Below are 26,014 nucleotides of genomic sequence, written 5' to 3'. Positions count from 1 at the left end.
ACGTACATACCCCAACCAGAAGCCATGGATTGCAGGCAACATTCGCACTGAGCTAAAGCGTAGAGCTGCCGCTTTCAAGGTGCGGGACTCTAACCCGGAAGCTTACAAGAAATCCTGCTATGCCCTGCGACAAACCATAAAACAGGCAAAGCGTCAATACTGGGCTAAAATTGATTCATACTACACCGGCTCCAATGCTCATCTTATGTGGCAGGGCTTGCAAATTTTTACAGACTACAAACGGAAGCACAGCCGCGAGTTGCTCAGTGACACGAGCCTACCAGACAAGCTAAATCACTTCTATGGTCGCTTTGAGACAAGCAACACTGAGGCATGCATGAGAGCATCAGCAGTTCCGGACGACTGTGTGATCATGCTGTGTGATCATGCAGGGCCAGACGGATTACCAGGACGTGTGCTCCGGGCATGTGCTGACCAACAGGCAGGTGTCTTCACTGACATTTTCAACATGTCCCCGATTGAGTCTGTAATACCAACATGTTTCAAGTAGACCACCATAGTCTCTGTGCCCAAGGACACAAAGGCAACCTGCCTAAATGACTACAGACCCGTAGCACTCACGTCCTTAGCTCTATGAAGTGCTTTGAAAGGCTGGTAATCGCTCACATCAACACCATTATCCCAGAAACTCTAGACCCACTCCAATTTGCATACCACCCAAACAGATTATGCAATCTCTATTGCACTCCACACTGCCCTTTCCCACCTGGAAAAAAGGAACACTTATGTGAGAATGCTATTCATTGACTACAGCTCAGCGTTCAACATCATAGTACCCTCAAAGCTCATCATTAAGCTAATGATCCTGGGACTAAACACCTCCCTCTGCAACTGGATCCTGGACTTCCTGACGGGCCGCCCCCAGGTGGTGAGGGTAGGTAGCAACACATCTGCCACACTGATCCTCAACACTGGAGCTCCCCAGGGGTGCGTGCTCAGTCCCCTCCTGTACTCCCTGTTCACCCATGACTGCATGGCCAGGCACGACTCCAACACCATCATTAAGTTTGCAGATGACACAACAGTGGTAGGCCTGATCACTGACAACAATGATACAGCCTATAGGGAGGAGGTCAGCGACCTGGCCGGGTGGTGCCAGAATAACAACCTATCCCTCAACATAACCAAGACTAAGGAGATGATTGTGGACTACAGGAAAAGGAGGACCGAGCACGCACCCATTCTCATCGGCGGGGCTGTAGTGGAGCAGGTTGAGAGCTTCAAGTTCCTTGGTGTCCACATCAAAAATAACAAACTAGAATGGTCCAAACACACCAAGACAGTCGTGAAGAGGGCACGACAAAGCCTATTCCCCCTCAGGAAACTAAAAAGATTTGGTATGGGTCATCGAGAGCATCCTGACCGGTTGCATCAACTCCTGGTTGATGGCGTTGCTCGGCCTCCAACCACAAGGCACTACAGGGGGTAGTGCTTATGGCCCAGTACATCACTGCGGCTAACCTGCCTGTCATCCAGGACCTCTACACCAGGCAGTGTCAGAGGAAGGCCCTAAACATTGTCAAAGACCCCAGCCATCCCAGTCATAGACTGTTTTCTCTACTACCGCATGGCAAGCGGTACCGGAGTGCCAAGTCTAGGACAAAATGTCTTCTCAACAGTTTTTTACCCCAAGCCATAAGACTCCTGAACTGGTAAACAAATGGCTACCCGGACTATTTGCATCGTGTGCCCCCCCAACCCCTCTTTTACGCTGCTGCTACTCTCTGTTTATCATATATGCATAGTCACTTTAACTATACATTCATGTACATACTACCTCAATACCAGTGCTCCCGCACATTGGCTAACCGGGCAATCTGCATTGTGTCCCGCCACCCGCCACCCTCCACCCACCAACCCCTCTTTTACGCTACTGCTACTCTCTGTTCATCATATATGCATAGTCACTTTAACCATATCTACAAGTACAGTGCGGCAAAAAAAGTATTTAGTCAGCCACCAATTGTGCAAGTTCTCCCACTTAAAAAGATGAGAGAGGCCTGTAATTTTCATAATAGGTACACTTCAACTATGACAGACAAAATGAGAAAAAAATCCAGAAAATCACATTGTAGGATTTTTTATGAATTTATTTGCAAATGATGGTAGAAAATAAGTATTTGGTCAATAACAAAAGTTTATCTCAATACTTTGTCATATACCCTTTGTTGGCAATGACAGAGGTCAAACGTTTTCTGTAAGTCTTCACAAGGTTTTCACACACTGTTGCTGGTATTTTGGCCCATTCCTCCATTCAGATCTCCTCTAGAGCAGTTATCTTTTGGTGCTGTTGCTGGGCAACACGGACTTTCAACTCCCTCCAAAGATTTTCTATGGGGTTGAGATCTGGAGACTGGCTAGGCCACTCCAGGACCTTGAAATGCTTCTTACTTCTTCCTTCGTTGCCCGGGCGGTGTATTTGGGATCATTGTCATGCTGAAAGACCCAGCCACTTTTCATCTTCAATGCCCTTGCTGATGGAAAGAGGTTTTCACTCTAAATCTACATGGCCCCATTCATTATTTTCTTTACACGGATCAGTCGTCCTGGTCCCTTTGAAGAAAAACAGCCCCAAAGCATGATGTTTCCACCCCCATGCTTCACAGTAGGTATGGTGTTCTTTGGATGCAACTCAGCATTCTTTGTCCTCCAAACACGACGAGTTGAGTTTTTACCAAAAAGTTATATTTTGGTTTCATCTGACCATATGACATTCTCCCAATCTTCTTCTGGATCATCCAAATGCTCTCTAGCAAACTTCAGACGGGCCTGGACATGTACTGGCTTAAGCAGGGGGACACGTCTGGCACTGCAGGATTTGAGTCCCTGGCGGCGTAGTGTGTTACTGATGGTAGGCTTTGTTACTTTGGTCCCAGCTCTCTGCAGGTCATTTACTAGGTCCCCCCGTGTGATTCTGGGATTTTTGCTCACCGTTCTTGTGATCATTTTGACCCCACGGGGTGAGATCTTGCGTGGAGCCCCAGATCGAGGGAGATTATCAGTGGTCTTGTATGTCTTCCATTTCATAATAATTGCTCCCACAAAGGATTTCTTCAAACCAAGCTGCTTACCTATTGCAGATGCAGTCTTCCCAGCCTGGTGCAGGTCTAAAATTTTGTTTCTGGTGTCCTTTGACAGCTCTTTGGTCTTGGCCATAGTGGAGTTTGGAGTGTGACTGTTTGAGGTTGTGGACAGGTGTCTTTTATACTGATAACAAGTTCAATCAGGTGCCATTAATACAGGTGACGAGTGGAGGACAGAGGAGCCTCCTAAAGAAGAAGTTACAGGTCTGTGAGAGACAGAAATCTTGCTTGTTTGTAGGTGACCAAATACTTATTTTCCACCATAATTTGCAAATAAATTCATTAAAAATCCTACAATGTGATTTTCTGGGGGGAAGAAATTCTCATTTTGCCTGTCATAGTTGAAGTGTACCTATGATGAAAATTACAGGCCTCTCTCATCATTTTAAGTGGGAGAACTTGCACAATTGGTGGCTGACTAAATAATTTTTTGCCCCACTGTACATACTACCTCAATCAGCCTGACTTATCTGCGTCTGTAGGTAGCCTCGCTACTTTTATAGCCTCGCTACTGTATATACCCTCCCTACTGTTATTTTTCAGTCTTTTTACTGTTGTTTTATTTATTTACTTACCTATTGTTCACCTAATGCCTTTTTTGCACTATTGGTTAAAGCCTGTAAGTAAGCATTTCACTGTAAAGTCTACACCTGTTGTATTTGGCAAACATGACAAATAAACTTTGATTTGATTTGATCATGAGATCCTTTGAGTAACTTTGGTTCAGGTCATGTTACGATATGAAAAAAGGAATCTAGCCATAGAGCATATTTCTGTCCTGCCATTTGGAGCAGGACATGTAATGTCCATGGCCTTTTCATTTCAAAAATCGGGTTGTGTCCAGCCCGGGGGATGATTTCACATCTCTGGGAGGAAGGACGTCAACATTGCACAGCAGCTGAAACCTGGTTCCATCTGAGTGAAAGCTCCTTGGCTACAACAACACCAGGCTCCAGACAATTAAAGCTGGAAAGGAGGAAAACAGACAAAAATACATAAGACATTAAAACTTGCATACCAGCAATAACATTAATTGACCCCCAAGTCCAAGCAATAAGCTCAAAGTACAAAGACAAAATACCTGAAGTGTTGCTTGTTCAGCCTCGATCATCTCCTTCACTCAAGATGGCGTCTACAGACGTGGCAGCTCTGCTTCTACCTCCAAAGCAACTTAGCAGTATTTTTGTTGTTGTTGTTATTTCTTACATTATTAGCCCAGAATATTTTTTGTGTTATTACATACAGCCAGAAAAATGTACAAGCATTTCGCTACACCTGCAATAACATCTGCTAAATATATGTATGTGACCAATAAAAATAGATTTGATTGGATTTGTACAGTATGTGAAAATTGCGCATTTCTATGTTTTGTAGTAAAGAAGATAGGGGAAGATAAGTGTTTCCAATGACACCATCGTGTGATTTTAACCAATTATGAGTAGGCATTACCTATTAATGTCCTACTAATTGGTTGATGATATCATTGGAAACACTTGTTTATGACTAAACATAGAAACATGCCATTTTCACATATGTTGGGGTGGTGCTGGAGATGATGAATATGATGTTGAACATTTTAGAAATGTCCCTTTAATGCTAACAATCTGTTTTGAGAAAATATGTTTATGAATTATGATTCAGTAATTATGCAATCAGAAAGTATTCAGACCACTTCACCTTTTCCACATTTATTTATGTTACAGCCTTATTCTAAAATTGATTAAATCTACACACAATAACCCATAATCACATAGCAAAAACAGGTTTTCAGACATTTTTTCAAATGTATAAAAAATAAACAACTGAAATATTACATTTACATAAGTATTCAGACCCTTTACTCAGTACCTTTGGCAGCGATTACAGTCTCGGGTCTTCTTGGGTGTGACGCTACGAGCTTCGCACACCTGTATTTGGGGAGTTTCTCACATTTTTCTCTCCAGATCCTCTCAAGCTCTGTCAGCTTGGATGGGGAGCGTCACTGAACAGCTATTTTCAGGTCTCTCCAGAGATGTCTGATCGGGTTCAAGTCTGGGCTCTGGCTGGGCCACTCAAGGACATTCAGAGACTTGTCCCGAAGCCACTCCTGTGTTTTGTCTTGGCAGTGTGCTTAGGGTCATTGTTTAAGTAAGGAGGAAAGGCAATAAATAGGCCATAGTGGCAAAGTAATTACAATTGAGCAAATAACACTGGAGTTATAGATATGAAGATGTGCAAGTAGAAATACTGGTTTGCAAAAGAGCAGAATTATAATTTTTTTAAATATTGGGATGAGGTAGGTAGTAGGTTGGATGGGCTATTTACAGATGGGCTGTGTACAGCTGCAGCGATCGGTAAGCTGCTCCGACAGCCAATACTTGAAGTTAGTGAGGGAGATATAAATCTCCAACTTCAGTGATTTTTGCAGTTCGTTCCAGTCATTGGCAGCAGAGAACTGGAAGGAAACGCGGCCACATGAGGATTTGGCTTTGGGGATGACCAGTGAAATGTACCTGCTGGAGCGAGAGTGCTACGGGTGGGTGTTGCTATGGTGACCAGTGAGCTGAGATAAGGCGGGGCTTTACCTAGCAGAGACTTGTAGATGACCTGGAGGCAGTGGGTTTGGCGGAAAATATGTAGCATACAGGTCGCAATGGTGGGTAGTATATGGTGACAAAACGGATGGCATTGTGATAGAGTGCATCCAATTTGCTGAGTAGAGTGTTGGAGCCTATTTTGTAAATGATATCGCCGAAGTCAAGGATTGGCAGGATAGTCAGTTTTACGAGGGTATGTTTAGCAGCATGAGTGAAGGATGCTTTGTTGCGAAATAGGAAGCTGATTCTAGATTGAATTTTGTATTGGAGATTTTTTCTACTGTGTTATTGACTTGTTAATTGTTTACTCCATGTGTAACTCTGTGTTGTCTGTTCACACTGCTATGCTTTATCTTGGCCAGGTCGCAGTTGCAAATGAGAACTTGTTCTCAACTAGCCTACCTGGTTAAATAAATCTGAAATAAAAAAATGCTTAATATGAGTCTGGAAGGAGAGTTTACAGTCAGACTCCTAGGTATCTATAGTTGTCCACAGTCAGAACTGTCCAGAGTAGTGATGCTACGATGGCGGGCAGATGCGGGCAACGATCGGTTGAAGAGCATGCATTTAGTTTTACTAGCATTTAAGAGCAGTTGGAGGCCACGGAAGGAGTGTTGTTTGACATCAAAGCTCGTTTGGAGGTTTGGTAACACAGTGTCCAATGAAGGGCCAGATGTATACAGTATGGTGTCGTCTGCGTAGAGGTGGATCAAAGAATCACCCGCAGCAAGAGCGACATCATTGATATATACAGAGAAAAGAGTCGGCCTGAGAATTGAACCCTGTGGCACCACGATAGAGACTGCCAGAGGTCCGGACAACAGGACCTCCGATTTGACACACTGAACTCTATCTGAGAAGTAGTTAGTGAACCAAGCGAGGCAGTCATTAGTGAAACCAAGGCTGTTGAGTCTGCCAATAAGAATGCGGTGATTGACAGAGTCGAAAGCCTTGGCCAGGTCGATGAAGACGGCTGCACAGTACTGTTTTTTATTGATGGTGGTTATGTTATCGTTTAGGACCTTGAGCATGGATGAGGTACACCTGTGACCAGCTCAGAAACTGGATTGCAGATAGGTACGGTGGGATTCGAGATGGTCGGTGATCTGTTTGTTCACTTGGCTTTCGAAGACTTTTGAATGGCAGTTGTCCTGTTGGATCGTGAACCTTCACCCCATTCTGAGGACCTGAGCACTCTGGAGCAGGTTTTCATTCAAAGATCTCTCTGTACTTTGCTCGGCTCATCTTTCCCTTGATCTTGCTTTGTTTCCCACAACCTGCTGCTGAAAAACATCCCCACAGCATGATGCTGTCACCACCATGCTTCATCGTAGGGATGGTGCCAGGTTTCCTCCAGACATGACGCTTGGCATTTCAGGCCAAAGAGTTCAATATTGGTTTCATCAGACCAGATAATCTTGTTTCTCATGGTCTGAGAATCCTTTAGGTGTTTTTTGGCAAACTCCAAGTGGGCTGTCATGTGCCTTTTACTGAGGAGTGGCATCCGTCTGGCCACTCTACCATAAAGGCCTGATTGGTGGAGTGCTGCAGAGATGGTTGTTCTCCTGGAAGGTTCTCCCATCTCCACAGAGGAACCCTGGAGCTCCGTCAGAGTGACCATCGAGTCCTCGGTCACCTCTGTGACTAAGGCCCTTCTCCCCCGATTGCTCAGTTTGGCCAAGCGGCCAGCTCTAGGAATAGTCTTGGTGGTTCCAAACTTCTTCCATTTAATAATTACGGAGGCCACTGTGTTCTTGGGGACCTTCAATGCTGCAGAATTTTTTTGGTACCCTTCCCTAGATCTGTGACTCCATACAATATTGTCTCGGAGCTCTACGGAGTTTTCCTTTGACCTCATGGCTTGGGTTTTGCTCTTACATGTACTGTCAAGGAGGATTGCAAACCGAAGAACACCATCCCAACCGTGAAGCATGGGGGTGGCAGCATCATGTTGTGGGGGTGCTTTGCTGTAGGAGGGACTGGTGCACTTCACAAAATAGATGGCATCATGAGGGAGGAAAATTATGTAGATATATTGAAGCAACATCTCAAGACATCAGTCAGGAAGTTAAATCTTGGTCTTAAAATGGGTCTTCCAAAATGACAATGACCCCAAGCATACTTCCAAAGTTGTGGCAAAATGGCTTAAGGACAACAAAGTCAAGGTATTGGAGTGGCCATCACAAAGCCCTGACCACAATCCTACAGAACATTTGTGAGCAGAACTGAAAAATCATGTGCGAGCAAGGAGGCCTACAAACCTGACACCAGCTCTGTCAGGAGGAATGAGCCAAAATTCACCCAATTTATTGTGGGAAGCTTGTGGAAGGCTAACCAAAACGTTTGACCCAAGTTAAACAATTTAAAGGCAATGCTACTGAATACTAATTGAGTGTATGTAAACTTCTGACCCACTGGGAATGGGACGAAAGACATAAAAACTGAAATAAATAATTCTCTCTACTATTGTTCTGACATTTCGCATTCTTAAAATGAAGTGGTATTCCTATCTCACCTAAAACAGGGAATGTTTACTAGGATTAAATGTCAGGAATTGTGGAAAAACTGAGTTTAAATGTAGTTGGCTAAGGTGTATGTAAACTTCCGATTTCAACTGTACTTTCTTTGGTTTGCAAGCCTCCTCCTTTTTCCTCCAAACATAAAGATGGTCATTATGGCCAAACAGTTCTAATTTTGTTTCATCAGACCAGAGGACATTTCTCCCAAAAGTACGATCTTTGTCCCCATGTGCAGTTGCAAACCGTGGTCTGGCTTTTTTATGGCAGTTTTGGAGCAGTGGCTTCTTCCTTGCTGAGTGGCCTTTCAGGTTATGTCGATATAGGACTCGTTTTACTGTGGATATAGATACGTTTGTGCCTGTTTCCTCCAGCATCTTCACAAGATCCTTTGCTGTTGTTCTGTTATTCTGGGACTTTTCACACCAAAGCACGTTCATCTCTAGGAGACAGAATGTGTCTCCTTCCTGAGCGGTATGACAGCTATGTGGTCCCATGGTGTTTATATTTGAGTACTATTGTTTGTACAGATGAATGTGGTACCTTCAGGTGTTTGAAAATTGCTCCCAATGATGAACTAGACTGGTGGTCTACTATTTTTTTTCTTTTTTTTTTCAATTTAAAGTTTTATTAAGTTTTCTTGTTTTTCAATAAACCAACAAAACACATTCCACATTCACAGATGTGACAGGCTTTAAAAAAAGAAAAAGTCAAAAAATAATAATACATTTGAAAAAATAAAAATACAATTAAAATGAATGATAAAGTCAAATAAAAGCATTTATTTTTCTTAATCTATATATTTTCCTTGGTGCATATATATATATATATACATACATACATACATACATACATACATACATACATACATACATCAAATCAAATCAAATCAAATGTATTTATATAGCCCTTCGTACATCAGCTGATATCTCAAAGTGCTGTACAGAAACCCAGCCTAAAACCCCAAACAGCAAACAATGCAGGTGTAAAAGCACGGTGGCTAGGAAAAACTCCCTAGAAAGGCCAAAACCTAGGAAGAAACCTAGAGAGGAACCGGGCTATGTGGGGTGGCCAGTCCTCTTCTGGCTGTGCCGGGTAGAGATTATAACAGAACATGACCAAGATGTTCAAATGTTCATAAATGACCAGCATGGTCGAATAATAATAAGGCAGAACAGTTGAAACTGGAGCAGCAGCACAGTCAGGTGGACTGGGGACAGCAAGGAGCCTTCATGTCAGGTAGTCCTGGGGCACGGTCCTAGGGCTCAGGTCAGTTGAAACTGGAGCAGGAGCATGGCCAGGTGGACTGGGGACAGCAAGGAGTCCTCATGTCAGGTAGTCCTGGGACATGGTCCTAGGGCTCAGGTCCTCCGAGAGAGAGAAAGAAAGAGAGAAGGAGAGAATTAGAGAACGCACACTTAGATTCACACAGGACACCGAATAGGACAGGAGAAGTACTCCAGATATAACAAACTGACCCTAGCCCCCCTGACACATAAACTACTGCAGCATAAATACTGGAGGCTGAGACAGGAGGGGTCAGGAGACACTGTGGCCCCATCCGAGGACACCCCCGGACAGGGCCAAACAGGAAGGATATAACCCCACCCACTTTGCCAAAGCACATCCCCCACACCACTAGAGGGATATCTTCAACCACCAACTTACCATCCTGAGACAAGGCCGAGTATAGCCCACAAAGATCTCCACATACATTTTACATTTACATTTAAGTCATTTAGCAGACGCTCTTATCCAGAGCGACTTACAAATTGGTGCATTCACCTTATGACATCCAGTAGAATAGTCACTTTACAATAGTGCATCTAAATCTTAAAGGGGGGGGGGGGTGAGAAGAAATACTTATCCTATCCTAGGTATTCCTTAAAGAGGTGGGGTTTCAGGTGTCTCCGGAAGGTGGTGATTGACTCCGCTGTCCTGGCGTCGTGAGGGAGTTTGTTCCACCATTGGGGGGCCAGAGCAGCGAACAGTTTTGACTGGGCTGAGCGGGAACTGTACTTCCTCAGTGGTAGGGAGGCGAGCAGGCCAGAGGTGGATGAACGCAGTGCCCTTGTTTGGGTGTAGGGCCTGATCAGAGCCTGGAGGTACTGAGGTGCTGTTCCCCTCACAGCTCCGTAGGCAAGCACCATGGTCTTGTAGCAGATGCGAGCTTCAACTGGAAGCCAGTGGAGAGAGCGGAGGAGCGGGGTGACGTGAGAGAACTTGGGAAGGTTGAACAGCAGTATACCCTGTCGCAAACCTCCGCCCATAACTCATCACTGATAGTCAGAACAAGGTCCTTTTCCCAGATTATTTTCAAAGGAGTAAATGAGGAGCTTCCTTTCTCAGAAAGGAGTCTATAGATGTAAGATATTTTGCCTTTAATGGATTGTGCTGTGACAAGAAGGGTTTCAACTTCATTCAACTGAGTTCTAAATCTCCTCTTGGAGGTAAATGAGGAAATTACATGTCTAATTTGAAAATATTTAAAAAAAATGGGATCTTGGCACATCAAATTCACTGCAGAGCTCTTGAAAGGATTTCAGTGTAGTGGTTTTCTGATGAAATAGGTCTGAAAAGGTCCTGATTCCTAGAGTATGCCAAAGATTAAAGTTGGTATCCCTCAGGGCTTTTGGCAAGTCTGGGTTGCCTACTATAGGCGAGTGAGAACATATTTGGGAGGAAATGCCCAGGTATTTCTTACAGTCCCTCCACGCTAGTAGGGTGCTGTATATTGCAAAGGTTTTGGCTATGTTGCCCACTTCACTAAAGTTATTAATGAATATAATTGAGCTTAAGGGCAATGAACCACAGGATTGGGCTTCTATCTGAATCCACATTGACTCTTGTCTGTTTGTGATCCATGTTAGCATGTTGCGGATTTGGGCAGACCAGTAGTACAATTGAAGGGAGGGAAGGGCAAGACCGCCTTTAGATTCAGGTTTTGATAAAGTGGAAAACTTGATCCTAGGTTTTTTATTGCCCCATATAAATTTGGTGATGCTTTGGTTAGTTGTTTTGAAGAAGGAAACTGGGAGATAGCATGGGAGCATCTGAAATAAGTAGTTCAGTCTAGGGAGGACGTTCATATGGATTACATTAATTCTTCCTACTAAGGTAATTGGGAGGGAGATCCAGGTTTGGAGATCAGTTGGTAGATCCACTTCTGTAGCTCAGTTGGTAGAGCATGGCGCTTGTAACGCCAGGGTAGTGGGTTCGATTCCCGGGACCACCCATACGTAGAATGTATGCACACATGACTGTAAGTCGCTTTGGATAAAAGCGTCTGCTAAATGGCATATATTATTATTATATATTATCGTTCTTGATTCGATCCAGGAGTGGAAGATAATTTTCCTTAAAAAGGCTATTCAGATCTGGTGTTATGAAGATCCCGAGGTATTGAAACCCCTGTGTTTTCCATTGGAAAGGACAAAGTGTCTTCATAGAGCTGGTGAGTGTAATATTGAGAGGGCAGACAGTGGATTTGTTAAAATTGATCTTATAACCTGAAAACTTGCCATACTGAGCAATTGTGTGTCAAATGAGAGGGAGGGATTTCTCAGGGTTGGATATGTAGAGCAAGACATCGTCCGCATAAAGCGAAATCTTGTGCTGCAGGCCACCTGCAGAAACACCCATAATACTTGGATTGCTCCTTATCAGCTCTGCCAGAGGCTCCGCCCCCAACAAGTAGAGCAGCGGGGACAGCGAGCACCCTTGTCTTGTGCCCCGTTCCAGAGGGAATCTGTCAGAGTTCAGTCCATTAGTAGTCACCATGGCATTTGGATGAGAGTATAATGATTTGATCCATTTAATAAAATTTGGGCCCATATTGAACTTTTCTAAGACTGAAAACAGAAAGCTCCACTCCATCCTGTCAAACGCCTTCTCAGCATCCAGTGAAGCCAGCAGGACAGGGGTCTTCTGTGCGTTTACTTGATCAATAATATCAAAAAGACGGCGAATGTTATCAGAAGAGTATCTGTCTCTAATAAATCCAGTTTGGTCCGCTTTTATTATTTTGGGAAGAAGACTGTTTAGTCTTTTGGCGAGCAATTTGGTAATTATTTTATAGTCGAAATCCAACAAGCTTATGGGCCGGAAGGACAAGCAGGATAGGGGGTCCTTGTCCTTTTTTAGCAACACTGTAATGCGAGCTGTGTGCATTGAGTCTGGGAGAACTCCGTTTTTGCAAAAATCCTCCAGCATTGGCATGAAGATAGGGCTGAGCTGGGGCCAAAAAGCTTTGTAGAACTCGCTGGGGATCTGGGCCTGGGGACTTATTTGGTGGCATGGAGGTAATTGGTAACTGTCTTGTGTGTAGTTGTCTATCCATGTAGTTACCAATGTATGGAACACGTCATTTGATAGCATGGAGGTGTTGAATTTCCAGCTGTTTGACCTTCGGGATGTTTTTGCAGAGGTCAAAGCGGAGGTGGACAAAGGCGTGATCTGAAAGTGCTATGGGTCCGATTGTACAAGTGGCTGAATTTATGAAACTCTTTGGGATAAAAATGTAATCTATACGGGAGTAGGTGTTATGGACATTAGAGTAGTATGTATAGTCCATAGATGAGCTATTATTCTCTCTCTAGATATCTATCAGTCCCATCTCTTTAGTAAGAGAGTTCAACATCTTTGCAGATCTAGGATTTGTGGTGGGGACTTGAGATGATTTGTCTAGGGTTGGGTTAAGGGTACAATTAAAATCTCCGGCCACCACTCCAAAGGAGACACAATTCTCATTGAACAGGGTTATCATTTTTGACATGAAGGCAGGAGTATCTGTGTTAGGGGCGTATATGTTTAATATAGTAATTGCTTGACCATATAGTGACCCAGTTATCAAAATAAATCTCCCCTCCGGATCAGATATGTTTTTGTCAATTATGAATGGAACATTTTTATGGATAAGTATGGTGCCTCTACTGTTTGATTTGAAAGATGAGAAATACACCTGTCCCACCCAAGCTCTGCGGAGTTTAGCATGTTCAGCATCACAGAGGTGTGTCTCTTGTAATAGCGCGATGTCTGCTTTTTCCTTTTTAAGAGCACATAGTATCTTTTTTCGTTTTATTGCATGCCCTAGACCATGGCAGTTCCATGTCAATAGATTTAAGGTACTAGTCATCGTCATCGAAACAGTAATCGAACTAAGTAATTGCAAATCATCGCTGAGTAAAAGTGGATAATAGTTAGAGCTGTGTTCACATAAAAGGAAAATAAATGGTGTACATGAAATAATCATCTCTGAACACCCCAGCCGAGTTCCCAAACAACTCGACACATCCCGTTGGCTCTATTACCCCCCCGCTCAGTCTCAATTCTGTGTTCCCAATAAAACAAAAACCGGGAACAGTTAGCAACGCACAACGTCTCCCTCTCCCCACCAAAGAAATGCCTCATCCTCTCCACCCCGCATTGAGTAAATAACACAGTTGCCCTCGTCCAGACCACAGTAAAAGAGGGGAGAAAAATCAAATCAATAGCCCAGCCTACATATACCTCCCCCAAGGGACATAGGGAACCCCAGGTAATAATAGCAACAACAAAAAAACAGGGAAATAAAAGTAGGCTGAAACATTAGTAGGCCTAGGTTAGGCTATACAGCCCATCCCTCTCAGTTAAAGGAAAATAAATATAAATTGGACGGCTATAATGGCATTTAGGGGGTGGGTCTCTGGATATCGGCTATATGTCGTCTTACCTCCTTTAGTAATGGCATTAATCGCATTTAGTCATTGGTCTGTTTCTCATTGGCCAGGATTGTCTTTCAAAAAACGTTTTGCCTCTTCGGGAGTTTTGAAGTGTCGCAGGGCTCCTTGGTGAAGAATCCTGAGCTCGTATTTGAATCCCCTGAAGATGCCTCGGTCAATGGAGTATTTCTTCACTTCGTCAAATTCTCGGCGCTTTCGGCGTATTCCAGCTGACAGGTCCTGGTGTAAAGCGAGTTTGGCGTTTCCCACTGTGATGGTGTTGTTTTTCACCGCCTGTAGGACTCGTTCCTTGTCGGTGAATCTCAGGAAACGTATGGTGATTGGGCGCGGTGGTTGTCTGGCTGCTGGTGGGGGCCTCAGTGATCGGTGAGCTCTCTCAAGTTCTATGGGCCTGTCGGTGGACAGGTGGAGCCACTCGGGAAGTTTGTCTTGTAGGTAGCGAATCAGTGGCATGTTTCCCTCTTCTTTTTCGCCCAGATTGAATAGAACACAATTATTCCTTCGCCCCCTGTTTTCCAGGTCCTCTGTTTTCTCTTCTTTCTTTTTAGCATATGCTATTGTTTCCATGGCATCTGTCAATAAGTTTTCCATGGATAGGATTCGCCCCTCTGCCTCGTCCAGGCGCCCCGCGTTTATGGTTATCTTGTTGTTGATGTCAGGCAAAGCGTTTTCCAGGATTGTCACCTTGCCCCCTATCGCACTGAGCTGAGAGTTAATGGCATCTAATTTGGTGTTTAGTTCTGTACGTTGGGGTCTCAACTCAGAAAGGATGTCTTCGACAGAGTGCGAGGTTGGCATTCGTTGTGCCTCGTGGGGGAGCGGGTTCTCTTGCTCCTGGCTAATGGCGCTAGTTTTTTCTGAAGCTAGCTTCTTCTTGGAGGCTTTTTCCGTCGCTAATACTCGAGTCCGGGTAAAAATGTCACCTGTAGTGTCGCCTTTTGTAGCCGCCATGACTTTTTCTTACTAAAGCTAAAGGAGTTTGAACTTGGAGTGGAGGTAAGATTAGGAATTGGAAACTACTTGTGCGGAGCTGTTAGTTCGGCCATCTCGTTCAAGGGTCACGTGATCCCCCTACTATTTTTTTTCTGAGGTCTTGGCTGATTTCTTGTGATTTTACCATGATGTCCAACAAAGAGGCAGAGAGTTTGAATATAGGCCTTGAAATAAATCCACAGGTACACCTCCAATTGACTCAAATTATGTCAATTTTTCATTTTATTATTTCATTATTTCATGAATATCACTAACAGCAACAGAATAAACAAAATTGTAATTACATACCTAGAGTAGAAAATAGGAGAATATTTTCTCTCATGATGTCAACTTTATTTCTCAACTTCTAATATTGAGCTAATTACACTCACTGGAGCTAATTACACTTACTGGAGCTAATTACACTCACTGGAGCTAATTACATTTACTGGAGCTAATTACACTCACTGGAGTTAATTAAACTCACTGGAGTTAATCACATTCACTGAGGTATCTCACATAGGCTTAGAAAAAGCACCTGCGAATAGTTGACCAGTGTGGCAAGTGCCGCTGGCTACTGGTGAGCTTTCCTGAATTGGACATACATTTTTGCCAACACATGGCTAACCTTTGTTTGACCGGCGTAACAGCTTCTTTTAGTGAAAATGTGTTTGGAGTCACCTTTCTAGCTAATAGGCTATATAAGAGTTTACACTTCCTCTTCCAATTATAATGTGGGGAGGTCAAAATTCTGAAAAACTATTATTAACTACTATTTTAAAACGTTGATTACTTCTCTTTGCCATTATCATTCACCTGATTGTAAAACAGCAACAACAAAAACATTTTTTTGCTAATGTATTACGGGGTCCCTGGGGTGCCTGGGAGGGTTGAAGACCCATGGTGTAAAATATGTATTGTAGATTTGTCGTTACATATATATTTTTGTTGTGCTTGTATTTGTGTGAGTGTGTTCTGTGTACATATAAATGTTACTGCGTGTGTCTTCTCTTCATACATTCATTTGGATGTGTGTTGCAGAGTCTTGGCCTGGCCCACTTTGTGTGGATCACCCCTCTGCAGTGCATCCTGTGTGTGGGGTTGATCTGGGAGCTGATCGAGGTGAATGGTTTCTGTGCCCTGGCTGCCCTCACCCTGCTGGGCATCATACAGGCTTGCCTCTCTCAGAAGATGGGGCCTCACAGGTGGGTACTGGCTGGTCTGAAGTTCACCCACACACACACACACGCACACACACACACACATACACACACACGCACACACACACACACACACACACACACACACACACACACACACACACACACACACACACACACACACACACACACACACACACACACACACACACACACACACACACACACACACACACACAGATGGGTCTGTACAGGACAGGTATCTCTGATCTCCACCACTGATCTCATCTTACCCACATAGAACAGAACGGCATGGCCTGTGCCCCTGAGAAATGTCAACAAAGTAGGAATAACTGCCTATTCAGATGAGCACAACTTTCACTGTTCCACACAAAACTCTTTTGATCCAGAAATAAATCTTGTTAATTAACATCCAAACCTGTTAAGTCTTCATGTTTATGTTCTCAGCCATCTCTCTGAAGTTGAAAAGTCTCATTAATTGCATCAATATGGTGTGTGTCTTATTTTCTGTGTGTGTGTGTGTGTGTGTGTGTGTGTGTGTGTGTGTGTGTGTGTGTGTGTGTGTGTGTGTGTGTGTGTGTGTGTGTGTGTGTGTGTGTGTGTGTGTGTGTGTGTGTGTGTTTGGGGGGGTCCTATGATCAGGCAGAAAAGAGCAGGGTTAATCGGCAGGCGTCTGGCTCTGACCTCAGAGATCGTAGAGAACATCCACTCAGTGAAGGCCTACGGCTGGGAGGAGGTGATGGAGACCATCATCAAGAACATCAGACAGTAAGACACACACAAAACACTCCATGACCTAACTATAACCTAATACTGTACATAAACAGAGACAAGTGATCTTACAAGCATTGGGTGGTTCCAGCCCTGAATGCTGATTGGCTGACAATCATGGTATATCAGACCGTATACCATGGGTATGACAAAACATTTATTTTTACTGCTCTAATGACTTTAGTAACCAGTTTATAATAGCAATAAGGCACCTCAGGGGTTTTTGGTATATGGTATATACCTCGGCTAATGGCTGTATCCAGGCACTCCGCGATGTGTCGTGCCTAAGTAACAGCCCTTAGCCGTGGTATATTGGCCATATACCCCCCCTCCCCCCCGTGCCTTATTGCTTAAATGTCCAAGGCAACAATCCCAGAGCTATAGGGAAAGTGGTCATGCTTTGACTCTGTTGTAATACTCTGACGTGAAAAGTCATGTTAGCAACAGGAACTTATCTATCTAAGATCTTCTTGGAACTAAAAACTGTTAGTTTGGATAGATGATCTGTGACTCTCATTAATGAGATGCCCATCAATATAATTTTGCTTCAATTCCTTTAAAAATGATTCAAAGCTCAAAGGAAGCATTAATTGCACTCTATGATCATGACACATGACTTTCACAAACAAAGCCAATCAGAGCAACAATCCTGCATTGTGAAGTCCAGTCAATCAATGGAGAGCTCTATCCTTGATGCGTTATGTTTTTTGGTTATACAGTCCTTGAGTAAATTGCCAATGTTCAATGTTTAATCCCTGTCTGATTTGGGAGAATGTGGGGCTAAATCCATAATTAGATTTCCCTGTGGCTGTTTGTCCCCCCCCACCTCTCCTCTCCCTCCCCTCCCCTCCCAGGGATGAGATGACGCTGACGAGGAAGATTGGTTCTCTGCGGTACTTCTACAGTGCCTCCTACTTCTTCTCTGCCATCCTGGTCATTGTGTCAGCTATCGTGCCCCACGCCCTCAGCAAGGTACTTTCCCCACTGGTCTTTATATATTTATTTAAAATATAATTGACTTGTGATGTTTTTTATGTTGTGAGTATTTGTTTTGTGTTTGTATTGTTGACAAAGTATGACAAATTATTTTCCCCTTGGGGATTAATAAAATACATTTCTTATCTGTTTCACTACAAAACACACACTTTTCACATACGTAGACACCGGTATTGTGGTGGATATAATGAATATGAGGTAAAACATCTGTGAAATACTTCTCTTGGGGATGAATAACATACAATCTGAATGGTCTATCCAGGGCATCATCCTGAGAAGTATCTTCACCACAGCCTCTTACCTCATGGTGCTCCGTATGACCCTCACCAGACAGCTGCCCGGCTCCATACAGATGTGGTACGACACCCTGGCGCTGGTCACAAAGATAGAGGTGAGGCGGTTATGTATACTTGGGAGGAAAAGACGATGGGGGGGTGAGAGGGATGGATGGGGTTTCAACGTTCCATTCAGATGCGGTACAGTACGCTGGAACATTGGGTCACTGTCGAAGTGGGAATTTAACTTTGGTAGAGTCCAGTGGAGGGCTGTAATAGTTGGGAGTTGGGTTGGAGAAGCACATGTTGTAGGCATGTTGTAGTCTGTATATAATGTATATAATGTAAATTTGCATGTGGAATGTACAGACTTGAGGAGGTGGAGGGGAAATGAGTGCTTGTTAACATAGGTTGATGATAACTCGGTTTTTGTCATTTTCAACTCTTGTTATGTCAGTGTCCCAGAAGGTTATGTCAGTGTCCCTGAAGGCTATGGCACTGTCCCCGAAGGTTATGGCACTGTCCCTGAATGTTATGGCACTGTCCCTGAAGGTTATGGCACTGTCCCTGAAGGCTATGGCACTGTCCCTGAATGTCATGGGTCACTGTCCCTGAAGGTTATGCACTGTCCCTGAATGTTATGGCACTGTTCCTGAAGGTTGGCACTCTTCCCTGAAGGCACTGTCCCTGAATGTTATGGCACTGTCCCTGAAGGTTATGGCACTGTCCCTGAAGGCTATGGCACTGTCCCTGAAGGCTATGGCACTGTCCCTGAAGGCTATGGCACTGTCCCTGAAGGCTATGGCACTGTCCCTGAAGGTTATGGCACTGTCCCTGAAGGCTATGGCACTGTCCCTGAAGGCTATGGCACTGTCCCTGAAGGTTATGGCACTGTCCCTGAAGGCTATGGCACTGTCCCTGAAGGTTATGGCACTGTCCCTGAAGGTTATGGCACTGTCCCTGAAGGCTATGGCACTGTCCCTGAAGGCTATGGCACTGTCCCTGAAGGCTATGGCACTGTCCCTGAAGGCTATGGCACTGTCCCTGAAGGCTATGGCACTGTCCCTGAAGGTTATGGCACTGTCCCTGAAGGCTATGGCAGTGTGAAGGCTGTCCCTGAAGGCTATGGCACTGTCCCTGAAGGCTGAAGGCTATGGCACTGTCCCTGAAGGTTATGGCACTGTCCCTGAAGGCTATGGCACTGTCCCTGAAGGTTAGGCTACTGTCACTGTCCCTGAAGGTTATGGCACTGTCCCTGAAGGCTATGGCACTGTCCCTGAAGGTTATGGCACTGTCCCTGAAGGCTATGTCACTGTCCCTGAAGGTTATGGCACTGTCCCTGAAGGCTATATCATTGTCCCTGAAGGTTATGTCAGTGTCCCTGAAGGTTATGGCACTGTCCCTGAACTGTTATGGCACTGTGGCCCCCTGAATGTTATGGCACTGTCCCTGAAGGTTATGGCACTGTCCCTGAAGTGTCCCTGAAGGCTATGGCACTGTCCCTGAAGGTTATGGCACTGTCCCTGAAGGTTATGGCACTGTCCCTGAAGGCTATGTCAGTGTCCCTGAAGGCTATGGCACTGTCCCTGAAGGTTATGGCACTGTCCCTGAAGGCTATGGCACTGTCCCTGAAAGGTTATGGCACTGTCCCTGAAGGTTATGGCACTGTCCCTGAAGGCTATGTCAGTGTCCCTGAAGGCTATGGAACTGTCCCTGAAGGCTATGGATCATTGTCCCTGAAGGTTATGGCACTGTCCCTGAAGGTTATGGCACTGTCCCTGAAGGTTATGGCACTGTCCCTGAAGGCTATGGCACTGTCCCTGAAGGCTATGTTATGGCACTGTCCCTGAAGGTTATGGCACTGTCCCTGAAGGTTATGGCACTGTCCCTGAAGGTTATGGCACTGTCCCTGAATGTTATGGCACTGTCCCTGAAGGTTATGGCACTGTCCCTGAAGGTTATGGCACTGTCCCTGAAGGCTATATGGCACTGTCCCTGAAGGCTATGGCACTGTCCCTGAAGGCTATATCATTGTCCCTGAAGGTTATGGCAGTGTCCCTGAAGGCTATGGTCACTGTCCCTGAAGGTTATGGCACTGTCCCTGAAGGCTATGGCACTGTCCCTGAAGGCTATGTCACTGTCCCTGAAGGTTATGGCACTGTCCCTGAATGTTATGGCACTGTTCCCTGAAGGTTATGGCACTGTCCCTGAAGGCTATGTCACTGTCCCTGAAGGCTATGGAACTGTCCCTGAAGGCTATGGCACTGTCCCTGAAGGCTATGTCAGTGTCCCTGAAGGCTGGCACTGTCCCTGAAGGCTATGTCACTGTCCCTGAAGGTTATGGCACTGTCCCTGAAGGCTATGTCATTGTCCCTGAAGGTTATGGCACTGTCCCTGAAGGCTATGGCACTGTCCCTGAAGGCTATGTCACTGTCCCTGAAGGCTATATCATTGTCCCTGAAGGTTATGGCACTGTCCCTGAAGGCTATGTCATGTCCCTGAAGGTTATGGCACTGTCCCTGAAGGCTATGTCAGTGTCCCTGAAGGCTATGGCACTGTCCCTGAATGGCTATATGGCATTGTCCCTGAAGGTTATGGCACTGTCCCTGAAGGCTATGTCAGTGTCCCTGAAGGTTATGGCACTGTCCCTGAAGGCTATGTCACTGTCCCTGAAGGTTATGGCACTGTCCCTGAAGGCTATGGCACTGTCCCTGAAGGCTATGGCACTGTCCCTGAAGGTTATGGCACTGTCCCTGAAGGCTATGGCACTGTCCCTGAAGGCTATGGCACTGTCCCTGAAGGTTATGGCACTGTCCCTGAAGGTTATGGCACTGTCCCTGAAGGCTATGGCACTGTCCCTGAAGGCTATGGCACTGTCCCTGAAGGTTATGGCACTGTCCCTGAATGTTATGGCACTGTCCCTGAAGGCTATGTCAGTGTCCCTGAAGGCTATGGCACTGTCCCTGAAGGCTATGTCATTGTCCCTGAAGGCTATGGCACTGTCCCTGAAGGCTATGTCATTGTCCCTGAAGGCTATGGCACTGTCCCTGAAGGCTATGTCATTGTCCTTGAAGGTTATGGCACTTTCCCTGAAGGCTATATCATTGTCCCTGAAGGTTATGGCACTGTCCCTGAAGGCTATGTCATTGTCCTTGAAGGTTATGGCACTTTCCCTGAAGGCTATGGCACTCTTCCCTGAAGGTTATGGCACTGTCCCTGAAGGCTATGTCAGTGTCCCTGAAGGCTATGGAACTGTCCCTGAAGGCTATGGCACTGTCCCTGAAGGCTATATCATTGTCCCTGAAGGTTATGGCACTGTCCCTGAAGGTTATGGCACTGTCCCTGAAGGTTATGGCACTGTCCCTGAATGTTATGGCACTGTCCCTGAATGTTATGGCACTGTCCCTGAAGGTTATGGCACTGTCCCTGAAGGTTATGGCACTGTCCCTGAAGGTTATGGCACTGTCCCTGAAGGTTATGGCACTGTCCCTGAAGGTTATGTCAGTGTCCCTGAAGGTTATGTCAGTGTCCCTGAAGGCTATGTCAGTGTCCCTGAAGGCTATGGCACTGTCCCTGAAGGCTATGTCAGTGTCCCTGAAGGTTATGGCACTGTCCCTGAAGGCTATGTCAGTGTCCCTGAAGGTTATGGCACTGTCCCTGAAGGCTATGTCAGTGTCCCTGAAGGCTATGGCACTGTCCTGAAAGCTATGTCAGTGTCCCTGAAGGTTATGGCACTGTCCCTGAAGGCTATGTCACTGTCCCTGAAGGCTATGTCAGTGTCCCTGAAGGTTATGGCACTGTTCCTGAAGGCTATGTCAGTGTCCCTGAAGGTTATGGCACTGTCCCTGAAGGCTATGTCACTGTCCCTGAAGGCTATGGCACTGTCCCTGAAGGCTATATCATTGTCCCTGAAGGTTATGTCAGTGTCCCCGACGGTTATGGCACTGTCCCTGAATGTTATGGCACTGTCCCTGAATGTTATGGCACTTTTCCCTGAAGGTTATGGCACTGTCCCTGAAGGCTATGTCAGTGTCCCTGAAGGCTATGGAACTGTCCCTGAAGGTTATGGCACTGTCCCTGAATGTTATGGCACTGTCCCTGAAGGCTATGTCAGTGTCCCTGAAGGCTATGGCACTGTCCCTGAAGGTTATGGCACTGTCCCTGAAGGTTATGGCACTGTCCCTGAAGGCTATGGCACTGTCCCTGAAGGCTATGGCACTGTCCCTGAAGGTTATGGCACTGTCCCTGAAGGTTATGGCACTGTCCCTGAAGGCTATGTCAGTGTCCCTGAAGGCTATGGCACTGTCCCTGAAGGCTATATCATTGTCCCTGAAGGTTATGGCACTGTCCCTGAAGGTTATGGCACTGTCCCTGAATGTTATGGCACTGTCCCTGAAGGCTATGGCACTGTCCCTGAATGTTATGGCACTGTTCCTGAAGGTTATGTCAGTGTCCCTGAAGGTTATGGCACTGTCCCTGAAGGTTATGGCACTGTCCCTGAAGGTTATGGCACTGTCCCTGAATGTTATGGCACTGTTCCTGAAGGCTATGTCAGTGTCCCTGAAGGTTATGTCACTGTCCCTGAAGGCTATGGCACTGTCCCTGAAGGCTATATCATTGTCCCTGAAGGTTATGTCAGTGTCCCCGACGGTTATGGCACTGTCCCTGAATGTTATGGCACTGTCCCTGAAGGCTATGTCAGTGTCCCTGAAGGCTATGTCAGTGTCCCTGAAGGCTATGGCACTGTCCCTGAAGGCTATGGCACTTTTCCCTGAAGGTTATGGCACTGTCCCTGAAGGCTATGTCAGTGTCCCTGAAGGCTATGGAACTGTCCCTGAAGGCTATGGCACTGTCCCTGAAGGCTATATCATTGTCCCTGAAGGTTATGGCACTGTCCCTGAAGGCTATGTCATTGTCCCTGAAGGTTATGGCACTGTCCCTGAAGGCTATGTCATTGTCCCTGAAGGTTATGGCACTGTCCCTGAAGGCTATGGCACTGTCCCTGAAGGCTATGTCATTGTCCCTGAAGGCTATATCATTGTCCCTGAAGGTTATGGCACTGTCCCTGAAGGCTATGTCATTGTCCCTGAAGGTTATGGCACTGTCCCTGAAGGCTATGTCATTGTCCCTGAAGGCTATGGCACTGTCCCTGAAGGCTATGTCATTGTCCCTGAAGGTTATGGCACTGTCCCTGAAGGCTATGTCATTGTCCCTGAAGGTTATGGCACTGTCCCTGAAGGCTATGTCATTGTCCCTGAAGGTTATGGCACTGTCCCTGAAGGCTATGGCACTGTCCCTGAAGGCTATATCATTGTCCCTGAATGTTATGGCACTGTCCCTGAAGGCTATGTCAGTGTCCCTGTGTCAGTGTCCCTGAAGGCTATGGCACTGTCCCTGAAGGTTATGGCACTGTCCCTGAAGGTTATGGCACTGTCCTGTCCCTGAAGGTTATGGCACTGTCCCTGAATGTTATGGCACTGTCCCTGAAGGCTATGTCAGTGTCCCTGAAGGCTATGGAACTGTCCCTGAAGGCTATATCATTGTCCCTGAAGGTTATGGCACTGTCCCTGAAGGTTATGGCACTGTCCCTGAATGTTATGGCACTGTCCCTGAAGGCTATGGCACTGTCCCTGAAGGTTATGGCACTGTTCCTGAAGGTTATGTCAGTGTCCCTGAAGGCTATGGCACTGTCCCTGAAGGTTATGGCACTGTCCCTGAAGGTTATGGCACTGTCCCTGAATGTTATGGCACTGTTCCTGAAGGCTATGTCAGTGTCCCTGAAGGTTATGGCACTGTCCCTGAAGGCTATGGCACTGTCCCTGAAGGCTATATCATTGTCCCTGAAGGTTATGGCAGTGTCCCTGAAGGTTATGGCACTGTCCCTGAATGTTATGGCACTGTCCCTGAAGGCTATGGCACTGTCCCTGAAGGCTATGGCACTGTCCCTGAAGGTTATGGCACTGTCCCTGAATGTTATGGCACTGTCCCTGAAGGCTATGTCAGTGTCCCTGAAGGCTATGGAACTGTCCCTGAAGGCTATATCATTGTCCCTGAAGGTTATGGCACTGTCCCTGAAGGTTATGGCACTGTCCCTGAATGTTATGGCACTGTCCCTGAAGGCTATGGCACTGTCCCTGAATGTTATGGCACTGTTCCTGAAGGTTATGTCAGTGTCCCTGAAGGTTATGGCACTGTCCCTGAAGGTTATGGCACTGTCCCTGAATGTTATGGCACTGTCCCTGAATGTTATGGCACTGTTCCTGAAGGCTATGTCAGTGTCCCTGAAGGTTATGGCACTGTCCCTGAAGGCTATGGCACTGTCCCTGAAGGCTATATCATTGTCCCTGAAGGTTATGTCAGTGTCCCCAACGGTTATGGCACTGTCCCTGAATGTTATGGCACTGTCCCTGAAGGCTATGTCAGTGTCCCTGAAGGCTATGTCAGTGTCCCTGAAGGCTATGGCACTGTCCCTGAAGGCTATGTCACTGTCCCTGAAGGCTATGTCATTGTCCCTGAAGGTTATGGCACTGTCCCTGAAGGCTATGTCATTGTCCTTGAAGGTTATGGCACTTTCCCTGAAGGCTATGGCACTGTCCCTGAAGGCTATGTCATTGTCCCTGAAGGTTATGGCACTGTCCCTGAAGGCTATGTCATTGTCCTTGAAGGTTATGGCACTTTCCCTGAAGGCTATGGCACTGTCCCTGAAGGCTATGTCAGTGTCCCTGAAGGCTATATCATTGTCCCTGAAGGTTATGGCACTGTCCCTGAAGGCTATGTCATTGTCCCTGAAGGCTATGTCATTGTCCCTGAAGGTTATGGCACTGTCCCTGAAGGCTATGTCATTGTCCCTGAAGGTTATGGCACTGTCCCTGAAGGCTATGTCATTGTCCCTGAAGGTTATGGCACTGTCCCTGAAGGTTATGGCACTGTCCCTGAAGGCTATGTCATTGTCCCTGAAGGCTATGGCACTGTCCCTGAAGGCTATATCATTGTCCCTGAAGGTTATGGCACTGTCCCTGAAGGCTATGTCATTGTCCCTGAAGGTTATGGCACTGTCCCTGAAGGTTATGTCAGTTTAGGTGATTTTTTGTCAGTATCTGAAGAATCTGTATCTGTATCTGAAGACAGGAAGACAAGATAGGAATTGGCACAAACACACACACACATACATGCACATGTACACAACTGCATGTTCAGACACACGGATCAGTGTTTCCCCTTTTTTCATTTAGCAGCGACTATTTCATATTCGATTTTTTTCATAATTTTCGGGATGGTAAAGTGTTTACAGTGTAAACTTAAACAACTGAAACCAGATATAAAGTATTTAGAGATAATGGAGCTATATATTTTTGAATAACAATCACCAAAATAATAATAACACACACACACAGGCAACCACACACACGCACGGAGGCATTCAATCACACGCACAAAGAGGAAGTAGAAGCTACCTGTTTGCGGTAATGGAGTCATCTTTCCAGTCCAACATCTGGAATCCAAAACACACACAGCCCCCTACCCACACCAACTGCACCCCAAGACACATACATGCCCTTCATACTGCCTTGCAGAGAGAGAGACAGACACGTCGTCCTCGGCCAAAAAGGCCATATTAGGGTCACAGTACAGTTGTTGTTGTGTCATTCTTATCAGGGAGTCCTCTCTATCTCCTGAACATGTTGTATATTCTGTCTGTGAGCCAGTACTGCACAAGGCACTACAGTAGGACAACACGTTTTTGTATTTCAGCCACTACTGTTTGTTCTCCACTGTGTGTGTGTATGTGTGTGTGTGTGTGTGTGTGTGTGTGTGTGTGTGTGTGTGTGTGTGTGTGTGTGTGTGTGTGTGTGTGTGTGTGTGTGTGTGTGTGTGTGTGTGTGTGTGTGTGTGTGTGTGTGTG

The 26,014-nt window shown here is 45.7% G+C and overlaps 1 protein-coding gene across 1 annotated transcript in view; it reads left to right on the top strand.

The window, feature by feature from the left end:
• Positions 1–26,014, top strand: part of LOC118396051 (cystic fibrosis transmembrane conductance regulator) — a 108,369-nt gene that overhangs the window by 7,960 nt on the left and 74,395 nt on the right. Inside the window, exons 6-9 of the mRNA XM_052466266.1 lie at positions 15,930–16,093; positions 16,712–16,837; positions 17,695–17,812; positions 18,099–18,227. Of these exons, the coding sequence (XP_052322226.1) occupies positions 15,930–16,093; positions 16,712–16,837; positions 17,695–17,812; positions 18,099–18,227 (537 nt within the window). The remainder of the gene's footprint in view (positions 1–15,929; positions 16,094–16,711; positions 16,838–17,694; positions 17,813–18,098; positions 18,228–26,014) is intronic.

This window comes from Oncorhynchus keta, chromosome 17 (genome assembly GCF_023373465.1).
Source record: "Oncorhynchus keta strain PuntledgeMale-10-30-2019 chromosome 17, Oket_V2, whole genome shotgun sequence".
In the NCBI taxonomy this organism is placed as follows: domain Eukaryota; kingdom Metazoa; phylum Chordata; class Actinopteri; order Salmoniformes; family Salmonidae; genus Oncorhynchus; species Oncorhynchus keta.
The sequence above is the reverse complement of the archived record's forward strand: the minus strand, read 5'-3'. Positions and strand labels throughout refer to the sequence as shown.